This window comes from Nomascus leucogenys, chromosome 12 (genome assembly GCF_006542625.1).
Source record: "Nomascus leucogenys isolate Asia chromosome 12, Asia_NLE_v1, whole genome shotgun sequence".
Lineage (NCBI taxonomy): Eukaryota > Metazoa > Chordata > Mammalia > Primates > Hylobatidae > Nomascus > Nomascus leucogenys.
The window spans coordinates 54,980,597-55,003,526 of NC_044392.1; the positions used below are offsets into that span (position 1 = coordinate 54,980,597).

The 22,930-nt window shown below is 44.2% G+C and overlaps 1 protein-coding gene across 2 annotated transcripts; it reads left to right on the forward strand.

The window, feature by feature from the left end:
* The first annotated feature begins 105 nt into the window (after positions 1-105).
* On the forward strand, positions 106-22,563 carry LIX1L (limb and CNS expressed 1 like). Of its 2 annotated transcripts, XM_030824742.1 has the most exons (6): positions 107-523; positions 9,555-9,718; positions 15,060-15,200; positions 20,882-20,977; positions 21,581-21,658; positions 22,008-22,563. In XM_030824742.1, exons 1-6 carry the CDS (start codon positions 232-234, stop codon positions 22,248-22,250), a joined length of 1,014 nt encoding a protein of 337 aa, XP_030680602.1. In that variant the 5' UTR covers positions 107-231; the 3' UTR covers positions 22,251-22,563. The 2 variants fall into 2 exon arrangements, with proteins under 2 accessions (XP_030680603.1, XP_030680602.1); XM_030824743.1 differs by lacking the exon at positions 20,882-20,977 and having other exon boundaries at positions 106-523.
* The last annotated feature ends 367 nt before the right edge of the window (positions 22,564-22,930 follow it).

The window sequence follows — 22,930 nt, forward strand, 5'->3', positions numbered from 1 at the left end:
ATCAGAATCTCCACCCTCCTGAATAATTTGCCTATGGCGGAGCAGGAGCCCTCCAGCTCCCGCCCCGTCACTGGTGATTGGCATGGAACCTAGCTCGTCCCCGCCCCCACTTGACTGAAGGTTCGGCCCTGGCGCCGCCCTCAGTCCCCAGGCGCTCGCTGACTGGGGTGGTTGGGACCGTTAGCTCGGCAGGCTGGCAGGCTCCGGGGCGCTACTCCATTGGCGGCCGGGATGGAGACGATGCGAGCGCAGCGGCTGCAGCCTGGTGTGGGCACCAGCGGGAGGGGCACTCTCCGAGCGCTGCGGCCGGGAGTGACTGGGGCCGCGGCTACCACCGCCACACCCCCTGCGGGCCCCCCGCCTGCCCCGCCGCCTCCCGCACCGCCTCCGCCGCCGCTGCTCCTGTCTGGGGCCCCAGGACTACCCCTGCCCCCCGGCGCCGCCGGCAGCCCGGCAGTGCTGCGAGAGGCCGTGGAGGCCGTGGTGAGGAGCTTCGCCAAGCACACGCAGGGCTATGGCCGAGGTGAGTCTGCGGGTCTGGCCTCCTGCGCGACACCCTCTGTAAGGGAGCCTTGCTCCCACAGTCCTCCGGATCGCTTTTCCTGGCGTGGAGCCCTCACATGCATTTCCTTTTGGGGAGTTTCCTTCTGGGCTACGCACACGCACAGACGCACACACTCATGCACACGTTTAAGCCTCCTACCTCCTCCCCTTTACTGAGTTATTAATATATTCTCTAGGGACCCTTTTTCAGATACGATCCTCTTTTCTTCCTAAGCTCTTCTCCTTTAGAAATGGAATTCCTCCTCCAGCTTAATAACTTAACGTCTCTCTGCCTTTGAGAACCAGTCCCCATTGTGTGAGATCCTGTCTTTTATTTCAGATCCAATTTCTCATCCATACCCTCTCAATCTTTCCTCTGTGATCTCTGCAATTCCTGGACTCACCTGTTAATTTGCTCCAGCTCCTTAACCTTGACTGTTAAATTCTTTACTTACTTTCCTTCACTCTGAAATTTCAGTGCAACTTCAGATTTACTGGGGAACTAGGTAGTGCCTTCACAAGTCACTCATAGTAATTGTGCATTTAAATCCAGACCTGTACCACTGAACTCACACCAGCTTCCTGTGGCTTAGTACCTTACTTTGGTATCTTTTTTTAGTATGGAGGCTCACAACTCCGGCCTTTCTGTCTGGCTCTGTTTTCCTGGCCCTTGCCCAGGAACTGAGGATAAATCCCAGGCCTTGGCTCTTTCGATGTTAAATTCTGTGGAAATGTGCCAGGTTAGAAACTCTATTTCAGTTAGAAAACTTCGTCTAATTTCTGGAAAGAGGGATGTGAGGGTTTTCTTTGTTGTTTTTGTTTAACTAGTGTAGTTTCCTGTCTGAGTTTGAGTTCCAGATTTATAGTGTAAGTAATAAGGAATATATAGTGAAGGGTGTGGAATACAGGATTTAAGCCTGGAATTTACAAGACATCCCTTCCGTCTGCTTGGCCAGGTCCTGCCTGACCTGGAAGTGACTATATCTTTAACTTTCTGTTTAACAATAATACAGAGAAAAGTTACAGGACTTTTCTGTAGATTTTCTTTTTTTAAGAAAGTTTAGTGAAGAGAGCACACACAGGCTTTGGAGATGTTTGTCACTTACCAGCCAAATCTTTGGGGAAGGGACTTAATTTCACTGAGCTTCAGTTTCTTCAAGGGTTACAATATGGATTAACTGAGACATTGCAAATGACATATAACCTAAAAATGATTATTATCTCAAATTTGTTGGTTCATAGCTCCTTAAGTAGAACATGCTTCACTTTTTCCCACTCTTAAATCCTAATAATGTAAACCCAAAAATTGCTATGAAAACAGATTTTTAGAGCCATTTTGCTGTATGTGCCTAATGATTCATTCATCATCAATTTGCCTTTGTTCTTCATACAATTCGAACTCCTGTTATAAGACAGGAACTCTGCTAGGTGCTGGGGATACAAATGGATGAATCTGAAACTCATGAGGAAATATTATTTTTCCAGTGTAATCCCAAGATTTAACAAGGCTATGTGATGGAACTGCTATTAGCAGACTGCTGCTTCAAGTCCCTAAGTCAAGATCAAGGGAAGGTCTTTGCCTCTGGGCACAGGAGTAGCCTAGAGTGGTCACACTAAATCTGAAGCCTTCCTCTTGGAAGCTTACAGGCATTTATTAAAATTATAGAGGAGGACACCCTTTTTCTTGTCTGTGTTACCTGGAGAGCCTCTGCTTTGGCTCCTAAACTGGGCATCCTGTAAAAACTTTCATTTCCTTAGCAAGGATGAGGGAACAAGGGGATTGTGCTGACAAAGGGCAATTAGTCAGGCTTCAGACTCTGTGGTGATTTTCTTTCCTATCTCCCCACCCCCCATCGCAGTCTTTCTCATTATTCTTGAGTTTCTCATTTCCAGTCTGGGTGTCCAGCCAGTACTTTAGGAGAGTCTGGCAGATCAGCTTCAGGCAAGCAGAATCTCTGCCCATTTGGCTCAGAAGTCCTTACCACATGGAATCACTTATTCTGCTTCAATTCTTAGGCAAAGCTGCCACTGGCATGTACTCACATACCCTTGTGACTGATGGCATGGTATTTGGGGGAATGGCTGTATTCCCCTGAATACAATGTTCTTTAGCCTCTGCCTAGACAATTCATTCCCTCATCCAGCAATGCTTTACCACATCATCTTCAGTTAACATCCTTCATCTTCTTCCTGAATGCTCCAAATTCACCTTTTCCAGTCTTTAGATCTACCTTCACTCATGTGGGCTATCAGTATGTATGTGTGTATGTATGTATGTATGTATGTATGTATGTATATATGTATTTACTTATTTATTTTAAAAAGCTTTCCTGTCCTTTATCTGCCTCCCTCACCCACTTACCCAAGATACACACATAGCTCAGTATTCTGTAGGATCTTGATAAGTTTGTAGTGCATGGGATTTGTAATCAGAGGACCTAGCCCTGTCAAATAGTTGGCTGTGTGATCTTGGAGAAGTTGCTTAATCTCTCTATGCTTCATCTGTTCTCTTCATTCATATACCAAATTTTATTGATCACCAGATGCAGTGGTGGACAAGGCAGATATTTAGTCCCTATCTTGCTGGAGTTCACGGTTCACATTACAGAGCATGTATAAAGATTAATGGTGTAATAAAGCAGGCCAGCCCAATACAAAGAGGGTTGACTTTGGAGCCAAACAAACATTGTTTCTAAATCCTGGTTAGATTCAGTTCCTTAACTTGCTTACTTTTTGTAAAATGGGTATCATAATACTTATCCTGATAGTTTTGTGTGGATTAAATCAGACAACGAATATAAAGCATGCAGCACATGGTACTCAGTGTGGCTGCTACTATTGTGCGTTTGGAAATGCTTTGGAAACTGCAAATGATAGGTATTGTTCTGCATTGCCATTTCCTTTGCACCCTTTTTTTCTATGGCATATAGTCTCTTTCTCATGTTTGACATCTGGCAATCTCTAAACTGGCAGGATCGAGTAAGTCACTTTCCTTGCTCTGTAATTGCTACATTTCCCTCTTCAAACCTGTTGATTTGGAAGTATTGCTATCCTTTTATGGTACAATATGGCTGCATGATTGGAGATTTTGCCCCTGTTATTTCACTAAGTTGAACAAATGAATTTTGTGTAGTATTTTCTGTTTAGTTGTTCCTTTTCCTCAGAATCACAGATAGCTTCTTTTCTGTAAGACTGGAGTTAAATGGGTTGGGCTGAATATTTCCAATTTTTGGAAATGCTGGATTAGTTCCTATATTAGTTTCCTGTGGCTGCTGTAACAAATTATCACAACTGTAGTGGCTTAAACCAACAGAAATTTGTTCTCTCATAGTTCTGGAGGCCAGAAGTCCAAAATCAGTATTACTGGGCCAAAATCAAGGTGTTGGCAGAGCTGTGCTCCCTCCAGAAGCTCTAGGGGAGAATTCACTCCTTGCCTCTTCCAGCTTCTGGTGGCTGCTGACGTTGGTTTATTACGTGGTTTATTGCTGTGTCACTATAATCTCTGCCTCCATGACTCCTCCTCTTCATCAAATATGCCTCCTTTTTTTTTTTTTAAGAAATGGAATCTCGTTGTGTTGCCTAGGCTGGACTGCAGTGGTGCAATCATAGCTCACCACAGCCTGGAACTGCTGGGCTCCAGTGATCCTCCCACCTGCCACAGCCTCCCAAGTAGCTAGGACTACAGGTGCATGTCACCACACCTGGCTGATTTAAAAAATTTTTTTTGTAGAGATGAGATCCCACAATGTTGCCCAGGCTGGTCTTGAACTCCTGGCCTCAAGTGATCATCCTGCTTTGGCCTCCCAAAGCGCTGGAATTATAGGCATGAGTCAATGTGCCCATCCTGCCTCCCTCTTATAAGGACACTTGTGAATGCACATAGGGCCCACCTATATAATCTAGGTAATCTCCCCATCTCAGATCATTTAAACTCATCTCCAAAGTCTTTGCCAGATAAAGTGACATTCACAGGTTCCAAGGATTAAGACATGGACATTTTGGCAGGTGGCATTATTCAGTCTACCAGAGTCCCCTCCCAAAGTCACTGTTACTTTGCAGTCTCTCCTTCCAAAGAGACTGTGCACTGTGGGCTATTTAGGGGCAGATGTACCTTCTAAACATTGAAATAGGAAACAGATGAACTATTGTTAACCAGCTTCCCTATCTTCCATAATAATGTGAATAGAGTCAGTCTATTCTCCCCATCCTATATGATCAAGGAGAATCTTTTTACTCACCTCTTAATTTCATTATCTCTTTATTCCTGCTTCCCCACCACAAAGTTGTATTTACTATTTTTTTCTTTTATTTTTGTTAATTACCTTTCTGGCAAGGTTGTATTTATCCTTATGATATAAAATTTTTACTGTAGTTTCATATATTGTTTTAATATTTTTATCCTGGCCAGGCACAATGGCTCATGCCTGTAATCCCAACATTTTGGAGGCCAACGCAGGAGGATTGCTTGAACCTTAGGGTTTGAGACCAGCCTGGGCAACATAGTGAGACCCCATCTCTACAAAAAAATTTTTTTTAATTATCCAGGCATGGTGGCATGCATCTTGTAGTCCCAGCCACTCAGGGAGCTGAGGTGGGAGGATCACTTGAACACAGGAAGTCAAGGCTGCAGTGAGGTGTGATTGTGCCACTGAATTCTAGCCTCAGCGATAGAGTGAGACCTTGCCTCAAAAAAAAAAAAAAAAATGTTTTAGGTTAGGTGCGGTGACTCACACCTGTAATCCCAGCACTTTGGGAGGCCGAGGTGGGAGGATCATCTGAAGTCAGGAGTTCAAGACCAGCCTGGCCAACAAGGCAAAACCCCGTCTCTACTAAAAATACAAAAATTAGCTGGGTGTGGTGGCGTGCGCCTGTAATCCCAGCTACTTGGGAGGCTGAGCCAGGAGAATTGCTTGAACCTTGGAGGTGGAGGTTGCCATGAGCCAAGATCATGCTACTGCACTCCAGCCTGGGCAACAGAGCGAGACTTTGTCTAAAAAAAAAAAAAAAAAGTTTTTATTTTGGCTGAAAACGATTTCTCTTTTTTGTTATTTAACAGCAGGGTATAAGCACTGAAATATTCCTATCTTGGTCTTTCTTGTGAGGGACTTTGAGAAAACAATTATCAGATGTGTGTATCTCAGTTATTCCTACCCTCCCACCTCACTGTTCTTTAGCCATCCGTATGTAAACCATTATATCCATGGTTCCTCAGCGAAAATATGATAAAAAATGTGAGTGCTCCACACATACACATGCACAAATACTCATGTGCACACAGACACACACATAATTTTACTTAACAGTTTTAGGAAGCTTGTGAACCTCCATGAAGCTCAGCTACAGACTGGACCTTGGAGCCTGGGTTAAGATTCCCAAATTGGAAAGAATATTGGCCCCCAGAAATCTAGATTCATGCCCCAACTCTGCCATAGCTATGTGACCTCAAACAAGTCTTCTGTTCTTTCTTAGCCAGCGTTGGACTAGATGATCTCTAAAGTTCCTTCCAGCTCTAAAAATGAATAAGTCTAGAAGCATTTTCAAGTGCAGATCACAATTAGTTGCTTTTTTCTTGACCACTTTGCCCAATTATCATTTCATACTCACATTTCTAAAATCAAGACTCCCCATGTCCCTTGGCTTTGAGTAATCATTAAAAAATGATTCTCTAGTCTGTGCGAAGAAATGTTTAACTGGATAGAGACTGAACATATGCTTTTTAATAGGATCTTCTCAATTATGGTGGTCTCTTCCTCTTCCTCTTTATTCCAGTATTCTCCTTGTTGTGTGCATGTCAAGAGAGCTGTCACCCAGTGCATTATGCTAAACTGTCTCAAAGAGGAAACTGAAGCTGAAAAGATTTCATGGAAAGAACAAAGATGGCTGAGCTTTCTGGTCAGTATTGACCTTTGAAGAGCCCTGCCAAAACCAACGGAGGGAAAGAGTTTTCTTTTCATGCTGGATCTTTTTTTTAATTTTTAATTTTAATTTTAATTTTTTTTTGCCCATGACAGAGCCTCAGGAGGTCCTAATGACATGTGCTCTCATGCTGTCTTTTAATAGAAAAATGAGCATTCTTAAAAGTCAGTTAAATATAGGTTATTAAAAAGAGTTTATGCTGCTTCTCCAACTCAGGCTAGTACATCGGTGTTTGTTTCATTCGCAGAGCAGGCGAGATAATGTATTATTGGCCACTGATTTCAAATTCCTTGCTTGCTGGGCACGGTGGCTCACGCCTGTAATCCCGGCAGTTTGGGAGGCCGAGGCAGGTGGATCACCTAAGGTCAGGAGTTTGAGACCAGCCTGACCAATATGGTGAAACCCTGTCTCTACTAAAAATACAAAAATTAGCCAGGCGTGGCGGCATGTACCTATAATCCCAGCTACTCAAGAGGCTGAGACAGAAGAATTGCTTGAACCCGGGAGGTAGAGGTTGCAGTGAGCCGATATTGCGCCACTGCACTCCAGCCTGGGAAACAGAGTGAGACTCCAACTCAAAAATAAAATAAATTCCTTGCTTGCAGGAACCGTGTGTTATTCTTTTCATGCCCAATGCTTAGAATGATGCCATGTACCTATTAAGTGCTCAAAGTTTTGCTAACGTGTATATGACAGCCATGAAAATGTGCAGTGCTCATTGCCTGCTGCAGGGAGCATGACTAACAGCCTCAGCCACTGCCCACTCTGGGTCATCCACAACCACATTTGCACCACAAAGTTGCACATTTGCATCCATAACCACATTTGAAGGAACCACGCTTCCTGTAGGCTGCTCGCTTCCTGTAGGCTGCTCCCAGCCCATGACCTAGCACATCAGGGGTATTAACACAGGCAGATCCTGGTGAGATATGGGATTCCTTTGGCATGAGGACTTTTCACTGACTTAGCCAAATCTTTCTTTCTTTTTTTTTTTTTTTTTTTTTTTTTTCAGACGGAGTCTCGCTCTGTCGCCCAGGCTGGAGTGCAGTAGAGCAATCTCAGCTCACTGCAAGCTCCGCCTCCTGGGTTCACGCCATTCTCCTGCCCCAGCCTCCCGAGTCGCTGGGACTACAGGCGCCCGCCATCACACACGGCTAATTTTTTGTGTTTTTAGTAGAGACGGGGTTTCACCGTGTTAGCCAGGATGATCTTGATCTCCTGACCTCGTGATCCGCCCGCCTTGGCCTCCCAAAGTGCTGGGATTGCAGGCATGAGCCACCGTGCCCGGCCCAAATCTTTCTTAAAACTGTACTACTGCCTCCTCTTGCAACCTCATCTTGCATTACACTTCCCCTCACTCACTCTTTCATAGCCATATGGTCTTAATTCCCTTTATTCATCATGTTCCCTGCCGTCACGAGCCTTTGAACATGCTGTTCCTTACGCTCAGAACACTGTCCTCTCACCTCTTGCCCAGTGAATTCCTAGTCATACCTGAACTTAGATATTGCCTCCTCAGGGTAGCTTTCTTTGACCTTCTTAACTAGGTCAGATACTCCGTCTTAACTAGGTCAGATACTCCGACATCTGTCACTCCTTTATAGAACTTGATCACAGCTGCAATTTTACATTTGTTTGAGATTTGGTTAATATCTCTTTCCCTCTTTACACTGTAGGCTACATAAGGAAAATGTAGGGGATGAGAGGAAGTGTTCTAGAATACAATGTCAGGTCTGGAGTTTGATTTTAGCCTACCTACAACTAATAAATTAGCCATTTACTGTTTCATGGGTGCTGGCAGAAGTCAAGAGACTTTGAGATGAGAGACAAAGGAATTTATCATTCATAGCACAGCAAGCAGCATGAGCATCATGTTTATATTAGTTCTCCTTGCCTCCTCCCAAGTCCAATGCAGAGGTCTCAGGTAGATACTTGCATAGGCCATGGGTTGCTTCACAACAGAGGAACACTTATAGAACTCACAGCTTGGGGAACTTGCCATTTTGCAACAAGCTGAAGCAAGCGTGTTCTTTATCTGAGTGAAGATAGTACCTCATCCCTCAATATTTCTTGCTGCAAGCACAGTCCTGAAAAATAGCCCAAGTAAAGAGCAGTCAGGGATTTGCAATCTTGGCATACCTAGCAAGATGTGAAGGAGCATGAGAGACCTACCCATGGAGGAGTCCTTCTTTTTAAAGTCCTCCAATTGCTTCCCATTGCATTGCTTCGCATCTCACCATATGGTTCCTCCAAAAATCATTTATACCCAGGTAAAGCCTCAAAAGGGTTTTCTCTCCCACCCCCATGCCCTGGCTTCTCTCACTCATAGTATATACATAGTATTCTGGGTTGGAAAAGGAATCTGGCAATGGATGCGCTCACTAGAAGCACAGGCTCGAGAATGGTTATTAGGGCTATATTTCCTTGAGCCAGCAGTATTGCATATAAGAATATTCATTGGAACCAAGACTGCTTGAGTTTGAATACTCAAACTGCTACTTTCTCCTGGCATAACCTTGGGCCAGTTATTTAACCTCTCTATGCCTCATTTCCCTCATCTGTAAAATATGGATAGTAAAAATATCTGCTTCATAAAGTTGCTGTGATTAAACACATAAAGCAGTTACAGAAACGCCTGACATACAGTAAGTGTTCAATACATGTTAGCACTTATTGTGGTGGTTATTATCATCCTGGGCCAGCTAACCAATTGTGGAATAATCTGCTTGTATTTCATCAGGCAGTGATAATGGTCTGCTGACATTGGGAACTCTGCCTTCAATATTTAAGTTATTCTAGGACTAAGTTAAAATGTGAACTATTCAGATTGGAGGTGGGAGTGAAAAAAAATTTAAATAAAATAAAATGTGAACCAGAAAAGTGGTGGAGGAGGGCGGGCATACTCTGGTCTTTCTAGGCAAATTAACTTAACCACAGTCTAGGTTTATTAATTTAAATGCTTTTAAATGATAATAGGTAGGGAGCTAAGGGGCAGACTCTTAATGTAGGTACAGGTTACAGGTACTGTATTGAAGTATAGCACCACTTGGAGGTGTTCTCATTCATTGCTGAACTTAACTACTTCTCTTTTGTAGTGAATGTGGTGGAGGCACTTCAGGAATTCTGGCAGATGAAGCAGTCCCGTGGTGCTGACTTAAAGAATGGGGCTTTAGTGGTTTATGAGATGGTTCCCTCCAACAGCCCTCCTTATGTCTGCTATGTCACCCTGCCTGGGGGAAGTTGCTTTGGGAGTTTCCAGGTAAGAGTTGTGAGGTGGCAGCAGCAAAGGTAAATGCTTAGATGTTAGTAACGGCTTTCTCCACCACTTTGGCCATTAAACTGCCTGAAATATATTTGAGGACCTAAAACAATTCTGGGAAAATTATTCTGGCAAGCATCTGAGGCCAATTTGACCATAGTAGAACCTCAGTAGCATGCTTTCCTTTCAAAAACTCAAACCCATTTTGAATTTGAGCAGTTATGAATATCCCCTTGCTCAGTATATCCTACTACCAGCATCCAACCCATGTTCCAATCTGGCTTCAGTTATTGCATTCCAACTTTCTTCCATCTCTTATTGAGGATATAGAACAATATTCCTTGCCTCCAGTACTTTTACATAGGCAATTACTAAAGAAAGCAATGTTGGAGTTCTCTAAGAGGTCAAATCTGAGGGACTATGTATGGTGGAAACAGTACTCATCTAAGAGTTAGGAGATCCAAATTCACATTCCTCTGAATATCAATGGGGCAAATCTCTGGGCCTCACTTTTCCCATCTATAACATGAAGGAGATAGGTTAGATTATTTCTAAAGTCTTTTCTACTACTAACATTCTACAATTGTGTGAAATACCTATGATGATGAAAAGAATGGTTGCCATTATGAGGTAGTAGTGAAAAATTATGGACTAGTATGAATATTGTCATCAAAGATGGATTTTTTACATTGCAGACAGGGAGGCAGCCTTCTGAAATGTCAACTTAAAAGTCTGAAATGGAATTTAGAGAAAATAATAAACACCTTTGTTCTGTTTTCCATATGGTTTGTGTAACCCTTAGACAAGGTTAAAGGCCCTACTGTGTGTCTGCATAGCACCTTGAACTTCCCCTATCATATCACTTATTACAACATATCATAATTGTTTGTCTCTCCTAGTGGACTATGTTCCATAGAGGCAAAGATTGTGTCTGTCTTCTTTCTTGTTAAATCCTACCACCCATCTTAGTGCCTAGCAGATAGTAGGCAAATAATATGTCTGTTGCATGAATGAGTGCCATTGCAGCTTAGTTTCTGCCTCAAACAGAAGCAGTCCTAAGGAAGCTTCATTTCAAAGTAGGTGATGAAATTTTTTCCCTTAGAACTTCAGTCATTTCAGACCGGGCACAGTGGCTCACACCTGTAATCCCAGCACTCTGGGAGGCCAAGGCGGGTAGATCACGAGGTCAGGAGTTTGAGACCAGCCTGACCAACATGGTGAAACCCCATCTCTACTAAAAATACAAAAATTAGCTGGGCGTAGTGGTGCACGCCTGTAATCCCAGCTACTTAGGAGGCTGAGTCAGGAGAATTGCTTGAACTTGGGAGGCAGAGATTGCAGTGAGCTGAGATTGCACTATGACACTCTAGCCTGGGCAACAGAGTGAGACTCTGGCTCAAAAAAAAAAAAAAAAAAAGAACTTCAGTCATTTCAGAGAAATAAATATATACCCAAGATGACAAACGTTCATGCTTTCACTTTTTTTTTTTTTTTTTTTGAGATGGAGTCTTGCTCTGTCACCCAGGCTGGAGTGCAGTGGTACGATCTTGGCTCACTGCAACCTCCGCCTCCTGGGCTCAAGTGGTTCTCCTGCTTCACCTTCCCCAGTAGCTAGGACTACAGGCGCATGCCACCACGCCTGGCTAATTTTTTTTTTTTTTTTTGTAGTTTTAGTAGAGACAGGGTTTTACCATGTTAGCCAGGATGGTCTCAATCTCCTGACCTTGTGATCCGCCTGCCTTGGCCTCCCAAAGTGCTGGGATTACAGGTGTGAGCCACCATGCCAAGCCTATGCTTTCACTTCTAAGAGAATAAGATCTTTCCTTCTTCTTGTTTTTTTTTTGAGATAGAGTCTCGCTGTGTTGCCCAGGCTGGATGCAACGGCCTGATCTCAGCTCACTGCAACCTCTGCCTCCCAGGTTGAAGCGATTCTCCCTGCCTCAGCCTCCCAAGTAACTGGGAGTACAGGCACCTGCCACCACGCCCAGCTAACTTTTTGTATTTTTAGTAGAGACGGAGTTTCGCCATGTTGGCCCAACTGCTGACCTCAAGCAATCCGCCTACCTCGGCCTCCCAAAGTGCTGGAATTACAGGCGTAAGCCACCGTGCCTGGCTGATCTTTCCTTCTTCTTCCCACCTCATTACATTGTTGAATGACTTGAAAATTTTATGATGATGCCCATAACTGAAACATTATAGTAATTTGATTTCTGTTATTTTTGGAAAGAGTAGAATTGTCTTTCTTGGCCTTTTAGCCTAAACTTTTTTTTTTTTTGAGACAGAGTCTTGCTCTGTTGCCCAGGCTGGAGTGCAGTGGTGTGATTTCGGCTCACTGTAATCTCCATCTCCCAGGTTCAAGCAATTCTCCCTGCCTCTGCCTCCCGCCACCACAAACAGCTAATTTTTGTATTTTTGTATTATTTCGCCATGTTGGCCAGGCTGGTCTTGAACTCCTGACCTCAGGTGATCTGCCTGCCTCAGCTTCCCAGAAGTGCTGGGATTACAGGTATGAGCCACCTCGCCCAGCTTTTTTTTTTTCCTTTCTTGAGACAGGACCTCACTGTCACCCAGACTGAAGTACAGTGGCACAATCATGGCTTACTGCAGCCTTAACTTTGTGGGCTCAAGTGATCTTCCTCCCACCTCAGCCTCCTGAGTAGCTGGGGCCGCAGGCATGTGCCACCACACCTGGCTAATTTTTGTATTTTTGGTAGATATGGAGTTTTGCCATGTTTCCTAGGCTGGTTGCAAACTCCTGAGCTCACGCAATCCTTTCACCTCAGCCTCCCAAAGTGCTGGGATTACAGGTGTGAGCCATCTCGCCCGGCCAGGGGCAGGGTGCAATAACTGAAGCTAGATTAGAACATGGGTTGGGTGTTCCTAGTCTGATACACTGAGCAAGGGCATATCCTTAACTGCTCAAATTCAAGATGGGTTTGAGTTTATACCTCTTTATCCGCTTTGGCAGGTGAAATTTCTCCCGCTGGTTTTTTCTTCACAGATGACTTTTTAAGCAACAGCACTATAGAGCAGGCCAGCAAGCTAGTAATAGACAAATAGAAACAGACAAATTGAAGCACTGGGAAGACTTAGGACTTACTTACCAAGCTTCATATGCTGTCTCAGAGAGCCTGTCAGTTAATAGAAATTAGGAATTATTGATAGTAGGGATGCTTAAGTACTAAACACATCCTGGTCTACTTATTTATTGTTTTTTTAAGACAGAGTTGTGCTCTGTTGCCCAGGCTGGAGTGTAGTGGCACAATCATAGCTCACTGCAGCCTTGACTCCTGGCTCAAGTGATCCTTCCACCTCAACCTCCTGATTAGCTGGGACCACAGGTGTGCACCACAACCATGCCCAGCTAATTTTTAAATTTTTTGTAGAGTTGGCATCTCACTATGTTGCCCAGGCTGGTCTCAAACTCCTGGCCTCAAGTGATCCTCCTGCCTTAGCCTCCCAAAGTGCTGGGATTACAGGCATGAGCCACCATGCCCAACCCCTGGTCTACTTTTTATTTTAAGTTTTCTTTTAGAGACAGAGTCTCACTCTGTCACCCAGGCTGGAGTGTAGTGGTGTGATCATAACTCACTGCAGCCTGGAACTCCTGGCTCAAGTGATCCTTCTGCCTCAGCCTCCTGAGTAGCTGGGACTACAGGCACGTGTCACCATGTCTGACTTACTTATTTTTTATTTTTTTGGTAGAGACAGGGGTCTTGCTATGTTGCCCAGGTTAGTCTTGAATTCCTGGGCTCAAACAATCTTCCTGCCTTGGCCTCCCAAAGTGCTGGGATTACAAGTGTGAGCCACCAAGCCCGGCCTTGGTCTACTTTTAAAAACTGCAACATTACTTTCTTCCTTTCCTCTAATTACTCATAAATGACACAGGGCAAAGAGGCCTTTGAGACAGCCAATAAAGATGAATTATAAAGGAATACTATGGTGGCTAGAGATCTGAAGTTGAATAATTTTGAGACTTCTGCAGATCAGACTTGTTCTATGATACCTATGTTGGATACAATATAAAAACATGAATTTTTATTTTTTTCCTTCTTAAGTCAGCTTTCCTTCCCTTAGTTACTCCTCTCCTCTTTGTTTCCACTGGGGGGAAAAAAGAAGTCTATAAATTCCTTCTTCAGACTTAAATCCTTCTCAGGGATAGCTCTTTTGGCTCACTACATTATTTGAGAAAATGCCTGCTCACAGCTAAAAATGAAGTCCAAGATTCCAAGATGGGTGCTTCTGATAGAGACCAGTGGCCTCCTCTGTAGAAGCACCCTAGACACAGCTTTGGTTCTAATCTTGGGTTATCTAGAGGAATCCAAAAAACCTTACCTGTCCACAGAACAAGATACAGATTTCTGTTAAGCCGGCCAGAATCTGACTTTTGAGTAATTAATTCTGTCGACAGTTTAAACAGGGGTATTTTTCTTTTTTTTTTTGAGATGGCGGATGGAGTCTTGCTCTGTCGCCCAGGCTGGAGTGCAGTGGCGCAATCTCGGCTCACTGCAAGCTCCGCCTCCCGGGTTCACACCATTCTCCTGCCTCAGCCTCCAGAGTAGCTGGGACTACAGGCGCCCGCCACCACGCCCGACTAATTTTTTGTATTTTTAGTAGAGACGGGGTTTCACCGTGGTCTCGATCTCCTGACCTCGTGATCCGCCCGCCTCGGCCTCCCAAAGTGCTGGGATTACAAGCGTGAGCCACCGCGCCCGGCCTAAACAGGGGCATTTTTCATGTCCAGTGATTATATGCTGACTTAAGCAGCCTTCCTCGTTCTGCATTCAGTTTGGTATGAGCTACAGCCCTCTCCCAGTTCGTTAATGACTTCAGGATGTTGAATCAAAATTATGTTTCCAAACATCCCAACCACTTTACCATAAAAACCTTGTAGAGTGTGTTGAACACAACTGATTTATCCAAAGAGCGTCCAAGTGTTTTCTTTTTTTTTTTTTTTTTGAGACGGAGTCTTGCTCTGTGCCCCAGGCTGGAGTGCAGTGGCGCGATCTCGGCTCACTGCAAGCTCCGCCTCCCGGGTTCACGCCATTCTCCTGCCTCAGCCTCCCGAGTAGCTGGGACTACAGGCGCCCGCCAACACGCCCGGCTAATTTTTTGTATTTTTAGTAGAGACGGGGTTTCACTGTGTTAGCCAGGATGGTCTCGATCTCCTGACCTCGTGATCCGCCCGCCTCGGCCTCCCAAAGTGCTGGGATTACAGGCTTGAGCCACCGCGCCCGGCTGCGTCCAAGTGTTTTCTATCTGAAGTGTTTCCTTCCCACTGTTCATTCCTCTCTCTCATATGCAGAAATACACATATTCTCACTCTTTCTCCCCTGCCTAGTTTTGCCCCACAAAAGCTGAGGCCCGGAGGAGTGCTGCAAAGATTGCGCTAATGAATTCTGTGTTTAATGAACATCCTTCCCGAAGAATCACTGATGAGTTCATCGAGAAGAGTGTCTCTGAGGCCCTGGCATCTTTCAATGTAAGTTGTATGGAGCTGGAAGGAAGGAGAGTGGGAGATGGGAGAACTGGCTGCTTGGGAAGTTGTAAATTACTGTGAAACAGAGCATGAATTCTTGTTTTCTTTCTGGTCCACCTCTCTGTTCTTTTGATTTATTCTCTGTCAGTCTATTGTGTCATGTGCTCCACATGTCTCAGTCTCTAATTCTATATCTGTGTTTATGTGTTTTTTCTCGTTTTGTCTCTTTCATTGTGTCTCTTTGGTATCTAGAAACCTTTAATTGCAGATTTACAGAAGTGTAGAGCTATTCCAAAATGAAAATTGAGCTTGAATTTTGCTTTTGCTAATTTGGGTTAAGACCTTCGTTTCTGCTGTTCTTTTTTTATAAGACTGTTTTTTATTGTCACTTGTCTCCTGCCTCCATTACTTCATCTTATTGATAACCCTTTTATAACAAAATGTCTTTTTAGGAACAAGGAGGATAATTTATTTACTCTCTTTATTTACGACTGTTCTTTCAAATGATGATGATAAGAATAACCATAATTAGCCGGGCGCGGTGGCTCACGCCTGTAATCCCAGCACTTTGGGAGGCCGAGGCAGGCAGATCACGAGGTCAGGAGATCGAGACCATCCTGGCTAACACGGTGAAACCCTATCTCTACTAAAAATAAAAAAAAATTAGCCTGGCATGGTGGGGGGTGCCTGTAGTCCCAGCTACTTGGGAGGCTGAGGCAGGAGAATGGCTTGAACCCAGGAGGCGGAGTTTGCAGTGAGCCGAGATTGCACCACTGCACTCCAGCCTGGGCAACAGAGTGAGACTCTGTCTCAAAAAAAAAACAAAAAACAAACAACAACAACAACAAAACAACCATAATTAATCCTAATTGATTTACCTGTGGTAGGGAGTGTTCTAGGGGATTTATATGCGTTTTACCTCATTTGATCATCACAACAATCCTATGAGGTATAAGTACTATTATTACCCCTATTTTACAGATGAGGAGACTAAAAACACAGAAGTGAAGTGTTGCTTAACATGATATAGCTAGTAAGTGGTCACGCCAAGATTAGAACCCAAGTTGACTTAATTTAGTTACATCTTAGAAATTAACACTGCCATCTTCCTTCCTCTCCACAAATTCATTGATAGACCAAGTATCTGTTCTATTTGCATTTAATTAAGATGTAATTACAGGCCAGGTGCGGTGGCTCATGCCTGTAATCCCAGCACTGTGGGAGGCTGAGGCAGGCGGATCACCTAAGACCAGGAGTTTGAAACCAGCCTGGCTAACATGGTGAAACCCCATCTCTACTAAAAATACAAAAGTTAGCTGGGCACAGTGATGGGCGCCTGTAATCCCAGCTACTCGGGAGGCTGAGGCAGGAGAATTGCTTGAACCTGGGAGGCAGAGGTTGCAGTGAGCTGAGATTGTGCCATTGCACTCCAGCCTAGGTGGCAGAGGAAGACTCTGCCTCAAAAAAAAAAAAAAAAAAAAAAGATGTACTTACATATACCAAATTACTTCAGTTATCTGCTTTGTGGATTAGTTGTTGAATACTTTATTGAAAGTTGGTTTCCCGGCCGGGCACGGTGGCTCACGCTTGTAATCCCAGCACTTTGGGATGCCAAGGCGGGCGGATCACCAGGTCAGGAGATCGAGACCACAGTGAAACCCCATCTCTACTAAAAATACAAAAAATTAGCTGGGTGTGGTGGCGGGCGCCTGTAGTCCCAGCTACTGGGAGAGGCTGAGGCAGGAGAATGGTGTGAACCCGGGAGGCGGAGCTTGCAGTGAGCCGAGATTGCGCCACTGCACTCCAGCCTGGGTGACAGAGCAAGACTCTGTCTCGTCTCAAAAAAAAAAAAAAAAAAAAAAAAAAAAGTTGGTTTCCCTCTGTTATTTAGGACCCAGCTGTTTTTCTCCCATTATTCTTTGCCCCAGTCAACAGCATCTGCAGGGAATGAAAACATTTTTATGTTAATCCAAACCAAATAAAAAAAGAAAAAGCCAGCTAAAATTTTTTGGAAAGTACATTTGCTACTTTTAGGTCACCTAATGGTATTATAAAATGAAACAGGTCCAGGCGTGATGGCTCACGCTTGTAATCTCAGCACATTGTGGGGTGGATGCCAGCAGATCACTTGAGGTCAGGAGTTCGAGACCAGCCTGGCCAACATGGCAAAACCCCATTTCTACTAAAAATAGAAAAATTGGCCAGGCACGGTGGCTCATGCCTGTAATCCCAGCACTTTGGGAGGCCGAGGCGGGCAGATCACGAGGTCAAGAGATCTAGACCATCTGGCTGACATGGTGAAACCCCGTCTCTACTAAAAAAAAAAAAAAAAAAAATTAGCCAGGTGTGGTGGTGTGCACCTGTAGTCCCAGCTACTTGGGAGGCTGAGGCAGGAGAATCACTTGAACCTGGAAGGCAGAGGTTGCAGTGAGCCGAGATCACGCCATTGCACTCCAGCCTGGTGACAGAGCGAGACTTTGTCTCCAAAAAAAAAAAAAAAAAAAAGGAAAAAAGAAAGGAAAAATACAAAAATTAGCTGGGCATTGTGGCACATGCCTGTAATGCCAGCTACTCAGAAGGCTGAAGAATGAGACTCACTTGAACCTGGGAGATGGAGGTGCAGTGAGCTGAGATCATTCCATTGCACTCCATCCTGGGCAACAAAGTAAGATTGTCTCAAAAAAAAAAAAAAAGAAAAGGAAAGAAAAGAAACTGTGGATTATGGAAAATAGGATTTGCAGTATTTATCTGATCATGGGCTCTAAATTCATTGTTGGCCGGGCGCAGTGGCTCACGCCTGTAATCCCAACACTTTGGGAGGCTGAGGTGAGCGGATTGCCTGAGGTCAGGAGTTCAAGACCAGCCTGGCCAACATGGTGAAACCCCGCCTCTACTAAAAATATAAAAATTAGCTGGGTGTGGTGGCAGGCGCCTGTAATCCCAGCTATTTGGGAGGCTGAGGCAGAAGAATCACTTGAACCAGGAGGAGGAGGTTGCAGTGAGCCGAGATTGTGCTATTGCACTCCAGCTTGGGTGACAAGAGCAAAATTCTGTCTCAAAAAATAAATAACTAAATTCATCGTTATTGAAATTACGGTTCTAGGCCAGGTGTGGTGGCTCACACCTGTAATCCTAGCACTTTGGGGGGCTGAGGCGGGCAGATCACTTGAGCTCAGGAGTTGGAGACCAGCCTGGGCAACATGGCAAAACTCTATCTCTACAAAAAACACAAACAGTTATCTAGGTATGGAGGCATGCGTCTGTAGTCCCAGCTACTTGGGGGTCTGAGGCAGGAGTATCACTTGAGTGAGCAGGTAAAGGCTGCAGTGAGCCAAGATTGCACTACTGCACTCCAGCCTCGGTGACAAAGTGAGACCCTGTCTCAAAAAAATAAAAAATAAAAATAAAAAAGAAAGCAATTATGGTTCCTGGCTGGGCACTGAGGTTCATGCCTGTACTCCTAGCACTTTGGAAGGCTGAGGTGAGCAGATCACTTGAGGTCAGGAGCTCGAGACCAGACTGGCCAACGTGTCAAAACCCCATCTCTACTAAAAAATACAAAAATTAGCCAGGCATGGTGGTGCACACCTGTAGTCCCAGTTACGTGGGAGGCTGAGGTAGGAAAATCACTTGAACCCAGGAGGTGGAGGTTGCAGTGAACGGAGATCGCACCACTGCACTCCAGCCTGGGTGACAGAGTGAGACTTCATCTCAAAAAAAAAAAAAAAAAAATTTATGGTTCTATAGTCTTCCTTTGGGATCTGTGTGGGATTGGTTCTAGGATCTCTCGAGGACACCTAAACCCAAGGATGCTCAAGTCCTCCATATAAAATAGCACAGTACAGCCTGGGCAACATAAAGAGACTTCATCTTTACAAAAAAAAAATAAAGCCGGGCGCGGTGGCTCACACCTGTAATCCCACCACTTTGGGAGGCCGAGGCGGGCGGATCACGAGGTCAGGAGATCGAGACCATCCTGGCTAACACGGTGAAACCCCATCTCTACTAAAAATACAAAAATTAGCCAGGCGTGGTGGTGGGCGCCTGTAGTCCCAACTACTCAGGAGGCTGAGGCAGGAGAATGGCGTGAACCCGGGAGGTGGAGCTTGCAGTGAGCCGAGATCGTGCCACTGCACTCCAGCCTGGGTGACAGCGAGACTCTGTCTCTAAAATAAAATAAAATAAAATAATAAAATAAAATAAAATAAAATAAAAAAATAAAATAAAATCGCCGGGTATGGAGGCACCTGACTGTGATCCCAGCTACTTGGGAGGCTGAGGCAAGAGGATCACTTGATCCCGGGGAGGTCGAGGCTGCAGTGACCATCCACTGTACTCCAGCCAGGGTGACAGACAGAATGAGACACAGTCTCAAAAAAAAAAAAAAAAGTACAGTATTTGCATATAACCTATGCACATCCTCCTGAATGAATGCTTTAAATCATGTCTAGAGTACTTATAATACCTAATACAATGTAAATGCTGGGCCGGGCACGGTGGCTCATGCCTGTAATCCCAGCACTTTGGGAGGCAGAGGCAGGCAGATCACCTGAGGTCAGGGGTTCAGGACCAGCCTGGCCAACATGGTGAAACCCCGTCTCTACTTAAAATAAAAAAATTAGCTGGGCGTGGTGGCGCATGCCTATAGTCCTAGCTACTCTGCAGGCTGAGGCAGGAGAATCACTTGAAACCAGGAGGCGGAGGTTGCAGTGAGCCGAGATCGCACCACTGCACTCCATCCTGGGCGACAGAGCGACAGAGTGAGACTCTGTATCAAAAAAAAAAAAAAGTGAATTTTTATTTTATTTTTAATTTAAAATTTTATTTAATTCTCAAGGCAATCATTTAAGGTAGCTCTATGATTATTCTCATCTTACAGAAGAGGAAACTGCAGAATAGAGAGGTTAAGTGACTTTACCAAGGCCATGCTATTTGTAGGAGCTGCAGTCCATGCTCTTAACTTCTAAGCTGTATTGGTTTTTTTACATACTAGGCTTGAATGCAGAACAGTGTGTCTTAATTCTAACCCTGCAGGATTACATAACCAATAGAAGACACAATAGGCCAATGTCCAGGAGACCACAGTGCTACCCAGAATTTCCACACTTATACCACATTTCAGAAACTCAGTACAAGAATGTAAAATATTTCATTAATAATGTTTATACTGACTACAGTTGGAAAATAATATTTTGAACATATTGGGTTAAATAAGATATATTATTAAAATTAATTTTACCTTTTTTTTTTTTTTTTTTTTTTGAGACAGAGTCTCGCTCTGTTGTCTAGGCTGGAGTGCAGTAGCCCGATCTCTATAATCTCCGCCTCCCAGGTTCAGGTGATTCTCCTGCCTCAGCCTCCTGAGTAGATGGGATTTACAGGCACCCACTACCAAGCCCGGCCAATTTTTGTATTTTTAGTAGAGACAGGGTTTCACCATGTTGGCCAGGCTGGTCTCAAACTCCTGACCTCAAGTGATCCGCCCACCTTGGCCTCCCACAGTGCTGGGATTACAGGCATGAGCCACTGCACCTGGACTTACCTCTTTATTTTTACTTTAATGTGGCAGAGAGGAAATTTTAAATTAAATATGTGGCTTGCATTATATTTCTACTGGACAGTGCTGCTTGAGATGATAATCCTGGTTGAAAATCTATTTGTCTTTTCTGTTCCTCTACTACCAGGGCAACAGGGAGGAAGCTGACAACCCAAATACAGGGATTGGTGCCTTCCGATTCATGCTGGAATCCAACAAGGGCAAATCAATGTTGGAGTTCCAGGTACTTTCCCATGTACTTCCCTGGCTCTAATAACATGGGTCAGCCTGCTACTATAATATATAATGGCTCCTACTAATTCCTAACTTATTGATACTGGAAAGGAAAGAAGGTTGTTACAATATTTTCCAAAAATAAATACCTTCCTGGCCTGGCATGGTGGCTCACGCCTGTAATCCCAGCACTTTGGGAGGCTGAGGCGGATGGATCACTTGAGGCCAGGAGTTTGAGACCAGCCTGGCCAACATGGCAAAGCCCCATTTCTACTAAAAATACAAAAATTAGCTATGATGGCACATGCCTATAATCCCAGCTACTTGGGAGGCTGAAGCACGAGAATTGCTTGAACCCAGGAAGCAGAAGTTGCAGTGAGCTGAGATTGCGCCACTACACTCCAGCCTGGGTGACAGAGCAAGACTCTGTCTCAAGTAAGTAAGTAAATAAATAAATTAAATAAATAAATATTTTTCTTCCCCAAAGTCCTATCAGAGTTAGTGATGAGAGATGCTTCTACAAATCCATTTTGTAAAAGGTTTCCCATGTAATTCTGATGTAACCTCCCAATATAAAATCACTGTCCCGGTACTTCCTATCCTCTTCCCCCAGGAGCTAATGACAGTTTTTCAACTGCTACACTGGAATGGCAGCCTTAAGGCCATGAGGGAACGACAATGCTCTCGGCAGGTAAGAGATTTTATGAGTGGGGGGAATGAGGGGAGCACAATCTGTCAGTGGACTCTTTTGAGGTGGTTACTATCTTAGAAATAAGGTCTATTGTGACTTATGGTTGTGAATATTGAAAGCCTTACCTAAGTACCCTCTTCATTCCTATAATCTTTTCTATTTAAATATTAGCTGTGATTCTTTTGTCTATCTTGCTTCCCCTACCAGGAAGTTTCCTTTAAGAATCTCCTTGAAGAACTTAGGTGCTGACCTCAGTTAGGTCTCTAAAGCTGAGTTCTTAGTCCCAGTTGGGTCAGTGTGGTATGATATGAACCTTCTCAGTGATGTTCACATTCCCCTCCCCTACTAGGAGGTGTTGGCTCATTATTCGCACCGGGCCCTGGATGATGATATTCGCCACCAAATGGCCTTGGACTGGGTGAGCCGGGAGCAGAGTGTGCCGGGGGCACTGTCTAGAGAGCTGGCCTCTACTGAGCGGGAGCTGGATGAAGCCCGACTGGCAGGCAAGGAGCTGCGCTTCCACAAGGAGAAGAAAGATATTCTCGTGCTGGCTGCTGGGCAGTTGGGCAATATGCATTCTTCCAGCTGCTAGGCATCCACCCACATACTCCCCAGCCTTTCCACGGCCTTTTTTTTATGTTTCCTTTCTAAGATTTAGGATGGTTTTTTGTACATACTTTCTCAATTTTATACTTTAAAATATATATATATGTGTATAAATTCTACACCTAGATTCCTATTTGCTAAGAGATCCCTTTTCTTACTTCCAGTTTTTGGATATAGTTTTATTTGAAACATCTTCAGTCCACTTTACAACAAAGAGCAGGTTGTCTTTGAAGCTTTGTTAGCTCTTAAACTTCCAGATTAACTATGTAGTCATTTCAGTAGCACTAAAAGATTAACTCAAGTGTTCATGTCTCCTTCTTTTCAAATATCAGGTAGCTTGAATAAGGATTATGTGCCCCACCCTTACTCTCATTCCTGCTTCCTCTTGGACTCAAACAGGGTATGAGTATGAAGATTTTGCCTTTAGTTCTTGAACTGAACCTGCTTGCTATCCCATTCCTCCCCACCACTACCTTATTCCTTCTCTGCCTCCAAATTGCCACTTTGTTTTGAGGCTTCCTTCCCTACCTTATTATTCTGAAGGAAGTAGAGATCTTGCTTCTGAAACCACTCCTAAGAAACTGCCCAGGGACAAGATAAATTACAAACAATTCATGGGAGTTTACTACCTAAGTTGCTCCTAGGGCATATGTATACCATACTAGT